The sequence below is a fragment of the Narcine bancroftii genome, chromosome 6, assembly GCF_036971445.1.
Source record: "Narcine bancroftii isolate sNarBan1 chromosome 6, sNarBan1.hap1, whole genome shotgun sequence".
NCBI classification, from domain to species: Eukaryota; Metazoa; Chordata; class Chondrichthyes; order Torpediniformes; family Narcinidae; genus Narcine; species Narcine bancroftii.
The window spans coordinates 161,137,257-161,152,890 of record NC_091474.1 but is presented as its reverse complement, the minus strand read 5'-3'; the positions used below and the strand labels follow the sequence as shown (position 1 = coordinate 161,152,890).

At 38.2% G+C, this 15,634-nt stretch overlaps 1 protein-coding gene across 11 annotated transcripts in view; it reads left to right on the top strand.

Annotated features, from left to right (window-relative positions):
* The window catches only part of agbl5 (AGBL carboxypeptidase 5), a 167,014-nt gene that overhangs the window by 50,951 nt on the left and 100,429 nt on the right, over positions 1 to 15,634 (top strand). For all 11 annotated transcript variants that reach the window (XR_011340474.1, XM_069886507.1, XM_069886501.1 and 8 more), the window contains 6 exons: positions 4,144 to 4,322; positions 4,492 to 5,047; positions 6,757 to 6,926; positions 8,692 to 8,827; positions 10,856 to 11,037; positions 13,822 to 14,042. Coding sequence is in view for 10 of the 11 variants with exons in the window: in XM_069886507.1 (XP_069742608.1) it covers positions 4,144 to 4,322; positions 4,492 to 5,047; positions 6,757 to 6,926; positions 8,692 to 8,827; positions 10,856 to 11,037; positions 13,822 to 14,042 (1,444 nt within the window). In the remaining variant the exon portion in view is untranslated. The remainder of the gene's footprint in view (positions 1 to 4,143; positions 4,323 to 4,491; positions 5,048 to 6,756; positions 6,927 to 8,691; positions 8,828 to 10,855; positions 11,038 to 13,821; positions 14,043 to 15,634) is intronic.

Genomic DNA, 15,634 nt, shown 5'->3' with positions numbered 1-15,634 from the left:
AAATAATTAAGGAAGGTCCTCACAACATTTTGAAATCTTATATTTGAGTTGTTAATTGAGTAACCGATCTATTCTAAATTTAAACAGGACATAATGTTCCTCAGCCATTGAGCATGAGTTGGCGGAGCAGCATCTTTTCATCTCTGCAATATTACACATCTAGCCAAAAGAGAAAGAAAAGACCAAGTATGATATTTAATTGAGTTGAAAGAATATCATCTTCTCCAGTTGTACCAAAAAGAGTGACTAAAGAATTAGGCTCTAAATTTACATTAAGGATTAAAGATAAAGTTTGAAATAACTCCCTCCAGTATTTTTTTAAGGCTAAGACACATCCAGAACATATGGATTGAAGAAGCCTCTCCTCTCTTACATATATCTAAATAGATATGAGATCATTTGACTTTAGACATATGTACAACTTTAAATTGTAACAAACAAAGATGTAGTAATAAGCAGCTTAAAAATGAAATCCCAAACTTCATCCGATAATGAAAGGTTTAAATGCCCTGGCTGACTGTCGTTAATGACTGTGACAGCCTTCTATATGTTGGGGATCAGCTATCCCAACATAAATTTTGGTGGACACGGGATCGGAGGTTAGTGTTTTTCCACCAACCTTTTTCAATACACGTCATCCTATCCCTAACCTCTAACCCACAGCAGTCAATAGTTCCAACGTACCCACATATGGCACCAAAAGAATGAATGTTCATTTCGAGCAGAACATTTGCATATGGTCTTTTATTATAGCGGCAGTGTCACAACCGCTATTCAGGGCTGATTTCCTTCGAGCTCATTCATTCATGGTGGTTTTAGAAGGGCGTCGGCTGGTGGATAGTACCACCTTTCAAACTATATGCCTGGCAGAATTGCATGTTTCTGCGCAATACCTTCAAGCCCTGCATAAGACTGTTGATAAGTTCTCCAGACTTGTAAAGGAGTTCCCTGAAATTACAACTCTGCAGTTTTTGACCCCCATTGTGAATCATGGAATATCTCACCATATTTCTACTAAGGGTCCTCCCATTCATGCTAGGGCACGTTGCTTGCCTCCAGAGAAACTGCAATTAGCTAAACAAGAATTCCATAAAATGGAAGAGCTGGGGATAATTCACAGGTCCAACGGCCCATGGGCGTCTTCATTACATTTAGTCCAAAAGCTCACCGGAGGGTGGAGACCTTGTAAAGGTTATAGACAGCTCAATTATGCCACTATACCGGATTGCTATGCTATTCCCATATTCAAGATTTTTCAGTGAATCGGCATGGGGTGAAAAATCTTTTCAAGTGGACGGTGCACGGATATCACCAAGTACCAGTGGAACCAGACAACATTCCGAAAATGGCAATAATTACTCCCTTCGGATTGTTCGAATTTTTACATATGCCTTTTGGTTTTAAAAAATGCAGCTCAGATGTTTCAGTGAGTTATGGACGCAATAGAGCTTGGCATGGCCAACATCTTCATTTATCTTCATATTAGTCACCAGCAAAACTAAAGAAGAGCACATGGAACATCTGCGAATGCTCTTTAGACGTCTGCAAGAATTTGGACTGACCATCAATCCAAATAAATGTGTTTTCGGACACAGTTCATAGAATTCCTGGGGCATACAATCACTGACAAGGGTGAGGTTCCACTGCCTTCCAAGATCGACGTCATTACTGAATATTCCAGATCATCCACTGTCAAAGGTCTGCAAGAGTTCTTGGGCATGGTTAATTTTTATCATCGATTCCTTCCAGCAGCAGCTCATGTTATGAAGCCTCTGTTCAATCTGCTCTCTGGTGATGCCAAATCTATTCAGCAGACAGATGAGAGTCGAAATGCTTTCATAAAGACAGAGGAGCTATTAGATCAAGCAACCATGCTCAGTTATCCAGTCTTTCGACAGATATGCCTGATGTGGCCATAGGGGGCGCTCTTGCGGCAGTATATGGAAGGACAATAGAAGCCGTTGGCATTCTTTAGACACCACCTCTGTGAGTCTGAGAAAAAATACAGCTCTTTTGACCCTAGCCATATATTTGCCCATCCGTCACTTCCATTACTTTTTGGAAGGCAGACACTTCACCATATTCACAGACCATAAACCCTTGACCTTCACATTTTTGAAGGTGTCAGAGCCATCGTCAGCTCGACAACAGCAGCAGTCATCCTTCAATTTGAAATTCTCTACCAGAATAGCACACATTTCTGGAAAAGATAATGTAGTGGCTGATGCACTTTCCCGCTCAGTTGCACTCGAGGTATCAGCTATAGACCACGGTATTGACTACATGGCTTTCACCGCTTCCCAAGCACGATAATGAGATTAAGTCATATCACACCTCGATAACCATCCTACAATGGAAGGATGTATAAATTGATACTGAAGGCAAGCAGCTCTTATGTGACGTGTTCACACATCCATGGCCAGTGGTTCTAGCTTTGTGGAGAGTTGCATTTTTGATTTTGTCCATGGTCTTTCTCATCCATCCATAAAATTGACCGTTCGTCTGATTTCAGACAGTTTTGTTTGGCACAGTCTGAAGAAAGACATCACACAAATGGCCAGATCTTGTATAGCTTTTCAAAAAAGTCAAAATACATTGGAAACTTGTTGCTTCATCAATGTCCTTGTAGACATTGTGGGACCAATTCCAGTTTCACGAAGCTGCCACCATCTCTTAATGGTGATTGATAGGTTTATGAGATGGCCTAAGGTAGTCCCCATGACAGATGCTTCTATGAACACTTGTGCATGAGCATTCCTTAATTCCTGAGTGGCTCACTTTGGCTTACCAGTGCATATCATAAATTAGATCAGCCATGATCATATTGAATGGTGGAGCAGGCTCGATGGGCCATTTTTGGCCTACTCCTGTTCCTACTTCCTGTGTTCCTATATCACTTCTGACAGAGGACCTCATTTTACATCTTTGTTATGGAGGGCCTTACCTTGGCTGCTTGGCTTTAGGCTTCATCATACAAGCGCCTATCACCTGCAGTCTAACAGGATAGTTGAACGATTCCATTGTCACCTTAAATCAGCCTTAATGACTCGTTTGGATGGTCTCAACTGGGCAGACAAATTACCATGGGTGTTGCTCAGCATTAGGTCAACTCCAAAAGAGGATCTTCACACTTCGTCTCTGGAGCTTGTATATGGCGCGCCTTTGGTGGTCACAGGGGAATTCGTTTTATGTGGATCAAGTAAAGATGAAGATCATACTAAGGGCTACCATAAGCAAATTATCCCCTGTACCACCATCATCATATAGCAAATGTTTCTTTTGTACCAGACGAAAAGAAGGACTGTGAATACATGTTCATACGTAGAGGAACACATGGAGAGCCCTTGCAGGTGCCATATAAGGGACCATACAAGGTGATAAGACAAACAAGGTCAACCTGCAGTTTGGACATGGCCGGGCACCCTCTGTCATCCACAATTGACAGGCTCAAACCTGCCCATGCAGACAAAACTGCCCCTATTCAACAGACAGCAGTCCAACACAGGGGTCGACCTCCCAAAAAACTACCAGATTATAATGGCAGTTCTGGGGGTGAGGGTGGTGGTGGGGGGTGTGTAGCGGCACTATAGATAGACTACAACTCCCAGAAGTCTAGTGAACTGGCACTGGACGTCATAATGCGTGTTGGTCAATGTTTTAAAAGAATACGTGCGTGACTTGAGAAAACGAGTTCTGATTTGCCTGCATCTGTGTGTGTTGTTATTTCGCATTCATCAACCATCACTACATTTTCAGTAGCTACAATATCAACATTTAATAAAGAAATTGGCCTGTAGGAGGAGCATTCAGTTGGATCCTTACCTTTTACTATGAGAGATATACATGCTTCGTTAATGAAGTAGCTGTATCTTTGACCAGTGCTGGAGAGCTCTATTGATTAAAAATGGCGCTAACCATGTGTGGACCCCCACTTGAAAAATGTTTTTTCAACTTTTTAAAAATTGTGAAGTCACGACTCCAACAATAAAAAAATTGGATATTCGAGAATTGAGGTAGATCGGTTTCCAGATAATCGGAAACATGCTGTATTTGTAGTCAGCAGTTTATGCTTTAAATTATTTGCATTTGAAACTGATTTGAATGAATGGATGAATATTGCAAATGACTGTCTTCTTTTTTTAGGTATTTTTCCTCAGCAGTCGTGTGCATCCTGGTGAAACTCCCTCCAGTTTTGTTTTCAATGGTTTTCTGGAGTTTATTTTGCGAACTGATGACCTTCGTGCTCAGATGTTGAGACAAATGTTTGTTTTTAAGCTTATACCCATGTTGAATCCTGATGGTGTGGTGCGGGGACATTATCGGTAAGCTTGTCAATATTTAACTGCAATTGAACTAAGGCCACCTGGAAATTTGTAAGGGGTCTATGAGTACTTCTTTCCTATTAATATGTCAGCAAATCTTGTGGTATATTTGGAAGGGACTTGAATTAACAATTTGACAGCATGGAATTCTTGTCTTTGTTTTTTCCAGGACTGATTCCAGAGGTGTGAATCTGAATCGGTTGTATATGGATCCAGATTTTAATTTGCACCCTTCAATTTATGCGGCACGTGCAGTCATCCTCTATCACCATGTCAACAATCGTGTGCCTTCAGACAAATGTGAATTGAAAATGTTCTCTTCATTGTTATCCAATGGACCTTTGTGCCCAAAAGACTTGAATCTTTCCACTAGTAGCCCTTCAATTTCCTCTGAGGTCTCACTGTCAGAATTGGAAAAAAATGAAAATTTAAAAAATGTTGCAAATGTTGAAATGGACAGCCTCATTACCTGCAAAGACCATGACCCATTAGATGCAGTGAATCAAAGCAAAAACAATAATAAGCAGCTGTTCCCAGAATTGTACAATGGGAATGTTGAAAGTACACTCGGTGAGAAAGCAAGTGATACTTCTGACTCTACAGAAAATACTGAGTACATTCCTCCTCAGGAGAGTGGGATTGCATACTATGTGGACTTGCATGGACATGCTTCAAAGCGCGGCTGTTTTATATATGGAAATTGTCTTCCATCAGAAAGTAACCAGGTTAGTATTCATTCTCTATTAGTTAATAATTTTTTGGGACATGCATGCTCGAGCAAACAATAACTTCAATAAGTTCATTTGATAAATGCTGGATTTGATTAATAGGATTGAATTCTGTACCCTCAACACTGAAAATAAGTTTTTGTTATAAATCTTGTACATTGGCTCATAGATATCTAGTCATTCCAGAAAACAGTGATTTGAGGAGTCTGTTTCATATTCAGGATGACAATAAATATAAAGCTTGAGTACTGTAAGTAGGATTTAATGTTGTATCAACAATACCAAATTTTTAAAAATCAACACATTCATGATCTTATTTTCTTTTTTATGCGTATGCTTAATTACTCATGAAAAATCAATGGCAGCTTCCATCATTTTCCAGATGATCAGCAGTATAAGGACTGGGTGCTTATTTGTCAGATTGGATATTAATATTATAGCTGACCTTGAATAGTTAAAAAGTGCAATTAGTTGTGGAGCACATCTTCAGTGCTACTGTTGAAAACTTGTCTGGTTCCATCACCTCAGCGTGATCTCAGCCATTTTACTTTTGTCAAAGCTACACACTATGACCAAGGTACACAAATGGCGGAAGGAATTTTAATGACCTTAGAAATCAGTCACGCTGTTGTAAGTGTCCAGTGAACTAATAATGTAAAATTCTTGAGGTACTTTCCGAAGGTGGGAACTGGATTCACTTCAGGTTTTAACTAACCTTTATTCCCATTGAAAAATCATGCTGACTGCTCGCAGATCTGTGCCCAAAAGGACTGTGATTTCAGAGGTCATTAAACAGTTGAGGTTCCTTTTGGGGACCAAATGCAAACTTTGACAATGCTTCCTCTCACCTTTGATCCCAAAATATGAGTAAAGGCAGCAAATGGAAGTGACCCTAAAGCCGATCTATTTATCATGCCTCTTTAAGGCTATCCAACATACCTGTTCCCTTAAGATTTTCTATCCAGTTTGCATTCCTAATTCCAAAACACGAAGTTCTGAAGTGCTTTATCAAAGAAGATTTTCACTTTATACTTACATACCCAATGGTCCCTGGATTTTTTTTGTTTGCAATAGCTAATAGCATTTTTTTTTAAATTAGATGTGTAACCTGTGAAGGCTTTTATGATGCTTGTGAGTCACAGAGTTGTATATCTTGGAAACAAGGCCATCCATTTCAACTCATCCATGCTGACCAAGGTGTCTTTCTGAGCTACTCCCATTTGCCTGCAATTGGTCCATATCTCTCTGAACCTTTCCTGTCCATGTAACCATTCAAATGTCTTTTTAATGTTGTAATTGCTCCTTCCTCAGCCTTAGGGGGATCTGAGGGGAACTTTTTTCTCCTAGAGAATGTTGCGAAAGCATGCACTGTAGATCAAGTGCAGGGGTCAGATTAACAACGATGTGCCCACTGGCTAGTATGGCTGTGCTGAATGGACTGTTTGACTCTCTGATTGACATATCATCTGAAAGATCAATGCACTGTGCCAGTGGTGTGAGCATCTCACTAAATATGCTATTTACTACATTTTTCAGATCCCAGATACTTCATAATTCCTGAGCGTTTTCATTTGCCAGAACTATCAGAAAAAATAATGAATTTAAATGCTTTTAGTTATATTTACTTCTGTATCTTCTTGCTCTGCAGTCATAAAAAGGGAGAAATTCTATTTTGTTAATTATGCTTTTTGTATTTGTCTTTTCAGGTAGAGAATATGTTGTTTCCAAAACTGATAACCATGAACTCAGCTCACTTTGATTTTGCGGCTTGTAATTTCTCTGAGAGAAACATGTATGCCAAAGATAAAAGGGATGGACAGTCTAAAGAGGGGAGTGGCAGAGTGGCAATTTACAAAGCCACAGGAATTATTCACAGGTGATAGGATGTTCCATGTAACTTATAAGTTGGATTGGATAAAAATATTCTTTGGATATGCTTAAAACCTTGCAAATATATCATGTTCAGTTCTACAGGTTAATTTAGGAGGCTTGATGACTGCAAATTTGGATTGAAAACAAAGTTTTGATGATTTATATAATGTGAAAAGTATGACACTTCCAACATGGAAAGTTTAAAGGATTTAGCATTCAAAATGAACTCTAAAAGTTGGCCAAGCAATAGCAGATGAAATTTAACTTAGACAAGTGAGAAGTGTTGCATTTTGGAAGGTTAAACCAGGGCAGGACTTGCATTGTGAATGGTAGGGTCCTGGAGACCATTGTAGACAGAAAGGCTTGGGTGTACAAGTGCATAGTTCCAGGTAGACCTGTTGGTGAAGAAGGTGTTTGGCACACTTGCGCTTATTGATTAGGACATCGAATACAGGCGCAGGGATGCCCTATTACAAATATACAAGACGTTGGTGAGACTGCTTTTGGAGTATTATGCATAGTTCTTGTCACCCAACTATAGGAAAAATATAATTAAGGTGGAAATAATGTAGAAAAGCTTAATAAGAATGTTACTGAGGCTAGTAGCATTGAATTATATGGAGAGGCTGGATAACCTGGGATGTCTCTTTGGAGCATAGGAGGTTATCGGGGGACCTCAGATGTTTATAAAATCATGAGGGGCATTGATAAGGTAAATGTGTTATTTTTTTCCAGGATAAGGGTGCCTGTCTAGAGGGCACAGATGTAAGATGAGGGGGGAAACATTTAAACGAGACCGAAGGCTACCTTCAGGCGGAGAGAGGTGCGTTTATGGAGCATGCTTCCACAGAATTCAGTAGGGGCAAGGGTAGTTGTAATGTTTTAAAGACAGTTAGACAGGTATATGAATGGAAACTATTGTGAGACAAATGACAAAAATGACTCACTCTGGGTGAGTTGAGCCATCCTGCTAGTTCCCATACTGTATAACTAAATTTGAAGGTAATTTTAAAAATGTTACACTTATTCCAAATAATTTTATTTACAAGTACATTTTCTTCATATGCAATTTTTTGACAAGCTTAAGAATTGTTAGATTTTCTTCAACTTTTAGTTTCAAACCTGATCATACTGTAGCCTATGAATTGAATGCAATGATAAAGTATATCAAGATGCATTTGCTTCAGGCAATAAATTAATTTTCTTTTTGCACTTGAACATTTGAAAATTTAGCAAGTTCGTCTGAAATTGATACATTTAGAACACATGTTTTCTCTTTGAAATATATCTGAAACCAACTCTTAATTAATAGTCAATTAATTTGTACATATTTTTGTTATGGACTGCATAGAGAACTTTACCATGACTACTATATCCTTAAAGATTACTGCCTTCGAATTTTCTTTTCATACTTTCACCCAAGGTAAGAATATACCACCAACTCAGATGTGTAAGATGGAAATATTTAAATTGATTTGTAACCATAGTGTTAGTCTTCCGATTGCAGTCAGCATAAAACTTAACCAGATTATTGTAATGCACAGCTGTTGATCAGAATGTAATATTTCTGTTGAAGAATTTGTATATGGTTCCAATTAAGGGTTGGTTATCAGATGATAGTTAGCAGCCTAATTGTATCTTTCTGTATGAAATAAAACTTGGAACATTTGATTGTGCTTTCAGTTTAACCACTTGATATAAATCTTTGAGAGAATGTTTCCATAAAGCATTGATTGTTTTAAAAAAAGTTTTTTTGTTCCATTCTGCAGCTATACCTTGGAATGCAATTACAATACAGGCCGTTATGTAAATCCAGTCCCTCCTGCATGCCATGACAGTGGGCGAGCAACTCCACCACCAGCACCTGCTTTTCCGCCTAAGTACACAATAGAAGTTTTTGAACAAGTATGTTAAGTAACATTTGCAGTGTTTCGATTAAGTGTTTATAGATGTTTGATTTTAAGGATATTGCAGATGAAGTTGTGCTTCAGGCAGCTTTTAAGGTGATGTTCACATTTATCACGTTCTGTGCAAGCATCACATGATTGGTAATTATTTATTTCTTTTTGGCACCTGATAAATACTAATGAACATTATAGCCACGATTTTGCAGCCAGAAATGAAAAATGTCCCTCACCATCCATGACATTTGACATTTTCCATAAACTCCATCAAATTTTTAATTTGAAGCATTTAATGGGTACCATGAGGCATTTGAATTCATTTCAAGAGCCATGACTTCACAAGGGAGCTCTGTCTTGTGTGAGAGGAGCAGAAAAGAGTGAAGATTTTTAATCAAGCAGATGAAATATTTTTTTTCTGAGGTTCACAAATTTTAAACTTGGAAGAATAAATTATAATACTTAATTTTTTTTTATCAAGAGCTGAGATGAACACAAATGCGGCAAGTATTACAATTCCACACACAGATATGGAATTTGATGGCAGTGATTGATGACAAGGTCATTTAGAAAGCAGCTGTCTGATTTTCATGCTTAACAGGACATTTTAATTTTATTTGACGCCATCCAATTTGCTTTATAATTGGGGAGAGTAATTCGTAATCAGGGAGAATAAAGTTTTCTTGTCCAGGATGTACAACAAAACCCTGTTATCTGGCACCTATGGGGATTGTTTGATGCCGGTTAAGTGAATTTTCCAATTGCTTGAGATCATGTGTTGACTAATTGCTAGGGGTACCAGTTTTAAACTTCCATATTTTTTATCTCTATTTTCTACAATTTTTTTTTGCTGGTTGCTTGAACGGGGGATTTTACTGTAATTTTTACAAAGTATATTTTTTACTTCTCTTTATAAATTATTGGCAATTTTTTTTGCATTCAATGGCATTTTTCGGGTAACAAGTTATGTATTGTCTTGTAATTCAAAGTAGTTAAAATAGACTTTGGCACATGAATGCCTGAAACTATAGAGCATTTACAATAGGCTCATTCACTTTGATGCATAAAGGATGATAATGATATATGGGGGTAGTTAAACATTCCAAGGAATTTGACTTGAAGGTGGGCAGACTGGAAATTAAGTCAGTAATCCTGTCTTAGATACTGTATCAGAATGTCAGATCAATAAAGTTTGAAATCTAAAATGGCAATGAGTGAAAAACAGTTGGTTAGTTGAAAACAGTGAATGCCACAGCCCTTCTTGTAGCAATTGTCATTTTGGGCTGAGAGAAAATTAGGAAATCAGATCTTTGCAACTGGCAGCTGATGTTGCAGAGAAGCAATGAGAAATAACATTTTTTGATTTTTAAATCTCAGAGACTGTCATACTCAGTGCCTTAAATCGAAGATTAAATTTAGTTAATGATCTCAAGTGGATGTCACAGACTTGGCCACATTTACAATGGACTTTGTATTAATCTTCATGTAGATTAGCTTGACATACAAATTCATGGAATGCATTCAAAACAATTTTCTTGATGAAACTCTCCAGGTGGCAATAAGTGGCAAACTGTATTTTAGGTATAGAATTGAATAATATGAGAGTGTTAGTTGATCAAATTTGATCCTCGGGGCAGGTGTGACTATGATAAAAATCAAACAGTTAAAGGTACAAGTTCCATTATTGGAACATAAATCTACATTTAGAATGTAACATACATTAAATTCTTTAACTTTTATCTACTGTAAGGCAGACAGAGCGCCGCTACTTTGTCCAGTGCCCTCACAGAAGCCTACTGCATCTGATGAGCCTAAGCAGTCTCCCTTCCAAGTACTGACCAGTGCTGAGCCTGCTTAGCTTCTAAGATCAGACAATCTCAGACATATTCAGGCTGGAATAGAGACATGACTTGGATAATCTGATCTCACATTTAACTGGTCATTTGAGTGGAGTGTGATATAAGAGAAAGCTGTGGCTATTATGTAAAATGAATTATTTGCTTTGTAGGTCACTCCCTTTTTTTTTACCCAGATAGGGAGAGCTCTAGCCATTGCTGCTTTGGATATAACTGATTGCAATCCTTGGCCAAGAGTTGTTATGTCAGAGTACTGCTGTCTCACAAAACTTCGAGCATGGATGTTGAAACATGTTCGGAATATAAGAAACACTACATTGTCAAAAAGAAATGGACCTCGGGTTTCTAAATGTTCCAGGCAAGTAAGAAAAAAATTGTGTTGGCAATTCCTTATTTTTAATTTTACTTGATAACTTTTCTGATATTAACCATCTGTTCCATTTTATCAACTTATTTTTATTAAGATTTGTGGCAGTACTAATATATTTGCAGTGATAGCATTGAATTTAACATTATATAATTATGTGCAAAAGTCTTTTTATGAAGATGTACAGTATTAGGTTTTACACTGCTTGTTTCATACAGTACAACTTAAAAAAAAAATAAGCGTGAAACTCAAGATGACTTCTGACCACTGCTTTTAAGTTATCCATATTCAAGCATGTTATAGAATCATAGATCTTTACAGCACAGAAACAGGCCCCTTCGGCCCTTCTAGTCTGTTCCAAATCATTTTTTTCTGCCTAGTCCCACTGATGTGAACCCAGTCCTTATCCCTCCACGCCCCTCCCATCCATGTACCTTTCCAAATTCTTCTTAAATGTTAAAATTGAGCCTACTTCAGCTGGAAGCTCGTCCCACTTTCCCACCACTCTGTGTGTTCCCTCTCATGTTTCCCCTAAACCTTTCCCCTTTCACCCTTAACCCATGTCCTCTGATTTGTATCTCACCTACCCTCAGTGGAGAAAGCCTACCTACATTTACTCTATCTATCCCCCTCATAATTTTAAACACCTGTATCAAATCTCCCTTCATTCTTCTACACTCCAGGGAATTCAGTCCTTACTTGTTTAACATTTCCCTGTAACTCAGTTCCTGAAGTCTGGGCGACATCCCAGTAAATCTCTGCATTCCCTATAAATGATGCTTCACCGATTTCTCTGTAAATCTCATCGCTCACCTGGCTCTGCATGGATGGCCATCAGCTCTGCCTCAGACATACTGCCGCCAGCCTTGTGATCTCTGAGCAAACCTGTACACAAACGTTGATAAGAGGAGAACCATGCTCCTGGGTAACTGGCGTCCAGCACCAGTCTAAAGCATACATCTCAGATACAAATCCTTTCTAAATTTCAAATTTAGACTGTCTAGGTAGCCTTAAGGTACACCCAAAATTATCCAATAATAATGCTTTAACCTGATAATAAGAAAAAAGAGTACTCGAAGATATGTCATACTTCTCTTTCATTCAAATAACCGCTTCATAACCATCTTCTACCAATTTAATTCCTTTCTGTTCCCACAACTTCAAAAGTTGATTATTAACCATAAAAGGAAAATGCTTAGTCTGAAACAAAGGAGTTTTAGCTGAAATTTTACCTTGAGTACCTATAATTTCATTCTTTTTATTCCATAATTCCATTAAATGTTTTAACACAGGCAAATTATAAATAATAACTGCGAATTCCATCATAAATAAATTGATCCATCTTCTTCTCACCTATCTGAGATCATTCAATATTAGCTCATATCAATGGATTATCCACTTGAAACATCCTATGAAAATAGCTATTTGTTTACCTTGCAATTCTTTATTTTGTTTAGTCAATATCTGCTCAGCCAGATACCATTGCAAACTACTAATCAATAACTGTTGTTTATAGGAATTAATGAATGCTTCACTGAAATAAAATTAGTGAAGGTTCTAAATCAAGTTTAATTTTATTACTATTAAATGGGATTTCCGTAGTGTGAAAGGCTTAGAGGAGGTGACATTTTTAAGATTCAACAATGAAACACCTTTATCGTTAGTAGACTGACCCATTAGGACTGAATTTAAACTTACTTCATGTAGCCTTGCAAGAGGTTCAGATGTTAGAGGGAAAAGGTTTAAAGTTTCAGACTTAAAGTTTCAAAGCAAATGGATTGGAAATTAAGGTCATGAACTGTGATAAGGATGATGGCATCATCATGAAACCTGTCCTGCATACAAAATTATGAGGGCATATTTTGGGTGACTATTAAGAAATTTCTTTTGACAGCAGAAATGTATAAAATCAAAGGCCATCTGCATTAGCTGAGGGATTCAATGGATTTGGAGGAAGTTTTCACCCAGAGGGTGGAGGGAATCTAGGAAACATTGAGTCAACGAAAAAGACAGGAACTCTCACAACAGTTAAGTATCTGAATGGGCACTTCAATAATCAAGCCATAAAAGGCCACAGATCAAGTGCTGACAGATGGGAATAAATAAGATGGGTTCTTGACAATTAGCACAGACTAAGAACTTACTTGTACATGTCTCTATAACTGTCTTGTATAAAATCTCATAAAATGTGACATAATTAAAGGGAATTAAGTATTTTGCACCTACCTGCCATTTGTTTCGCACTAAATGGAAATAATCAAAGAAAGCCAGATAGAGGTGTCAGGTCAGAACTTTGCAATAACTTTGTAAACTGTTAATGCAGCTAAGGAACTTGCAAGTGTTTGGCCCCATTTGATCTGAGCATCTGAGGCAATGGCAATTACACACAAATGTAATTATTATTTCTCCTAAAGAAGCAAAGTACAATGTTTTCAACAATGATCTCAGCGCATATAAATGAAACAACAGGAATGTATTAATATTCCATTCTACATCCGTCTGTAAACATGAAAATATTGTAATGTTTACAAAATCCTCTGATCATAATTACTTTTCTCATGAATTGTTATTTAGCATCTGTTATTTCTTATGTGCCTTTTCGTGCACAGATATAATCCAGTTGGGCATATGGATTCCCGTTGTTTTCTCTATCCAAGTTTAATATTGTATTAATGTTGCAACTTTTAAAACATATAACATTAAAATTCCCTTTTGTCACTGTAGATAATTGTTATTTGTGTTAAACATTATAAAAGATTTGTTCTCTTTGCTTAGTGGAATAACATCTTCAGTCTCAGAAAATTCCCTCTCTAAGACCAAAAGTAATGGGTTTGGGATTCATGGAAGCAGTAATGACCACCAAAATCCATCTCAAATTAAAGCATCTCCCAGTTTCACATTTGGCTGCACCGCTGGACTAACTAAAGGGATCAGTACACCAGCATGTAATCCTAATCCTTCAAAAGGAGGCCACAAAACACTTGGTCCAGTGAGAGGTAAGTTGCCTTTTGTGTGTGTGGTTTCTGACAAATAACTGCTGTGTTAGACTTTTCTGCAGAAAATTAAAGACAGCTTTAAGATAGTGTATACAGGCAAACCCTGCTTTTATGCAATTAATTTGTCCTAATAGAATCAATGGGAACAATTGCAATGAATCCCATTCCTTTCAGATTGTCTATCAAGACATAAAAATGTGTTTTAAAAACAACTTTTAGCTGCACATAATATCAAACTATTAAGGTTAATAAAATAATTATGAAACTTGCTGCAAAAGTTTGCATATCCTCTTGAAATTTATTTTCTTTAAGCATTGAAAAGATGTCTAAAGCTTTGATTTGAATTTTTTTGTACAAAGTGGTATTCACTTTTGGTTACAATCTTTAATCCAAAGATAAAGTAGCCGTTCCAATTCAAGCATTGATGGACTTCTGTTTCAAGTAATTTGAATGCTTAGAGAAATTGATGCAACTTTACCTTGTTCTTTATATTCATGCTTCTTACTTAAAATTCTGCGTTCTGTTGACTCATTGTAGCCCAGATTGTGTCTGATTTTCACATTGCTGGCACTGTCTTTGTGGTGCTACCACTATGTATATTGTACGTATGTGTTTGTGGGCTGGCCCACCCCTGAAACTGTGACTCCTTCCTCCCAGTTATCCCCATAATGGCTGTTACCCCTCCCTCAGTACCTGCCTTGGAACCAGGCCAGCAACATGTAAGATATGCTGACATCTAAAGGTGATTTAAAGCCTATTAATCACAGATCCTTGTCTAATGTAGTTGATTGGCAGCACAGTTTAATCACCTTTAAGTTTTGTGCCATGGACAAGGTAATATGGGCAGATAAACTCTAAGGATAAAACCTAAGGATCCGGAGGCCTCAGTCAAATTCAACCATTGGGTGCACTGCCTCAACACATTTTATGCGGTACAACGATGTACGAAGCAAAGAAGACAAACGTGATCTGCTCTTTGCTTATGTTGGCCACCGGGTCTTTCAAACAATAAGAGATTGTCCTATTTACACTCTGCAATTGACTTCCTTCAGAAACAGTATCAGGCTCCGATGAACGTCATCTACGTCTGATTTCTCCTGGGTAGTTGTAAACGAGCACCCAGTGAGTCCGTTAACAAATACATGTGAGCACTGTGGGAGTTGGCGCGAGCCTGTGATGCTGAGAAGTCTCAGCAACTGCCCACTTCGAAGGCCTGATATGCAGGCAGAGACTGCTTGATAAGGGCAATCGGAGCCTATAGGAGGTCATGGAATTGGTGAAATCGCTTGAGAGAGTGCAATGGAATGCTGAAGCATTCTCTGGCAATGTGACTGCCACATGGGAACGCAGGTGCCACCATCTTGGGACACGGGGTCCCACATAACCGTTGCCGCCATCGAGCACCCAAAGTGCTACTTCTGCGGACACAGGAAACATGTCCGGAAGAGCTACCTGGCCCAGAAGAGCTACCTGGCCCAAAGCATGACGAGCTCCGCCTATGGGAAGAAGGGACACTACATGAAGGTATGTAGGCCCCAACCTTGTGCCAGCAGTGTGGCTGCCAGCCCCTGCCATCTTGGACCCAGCACTTC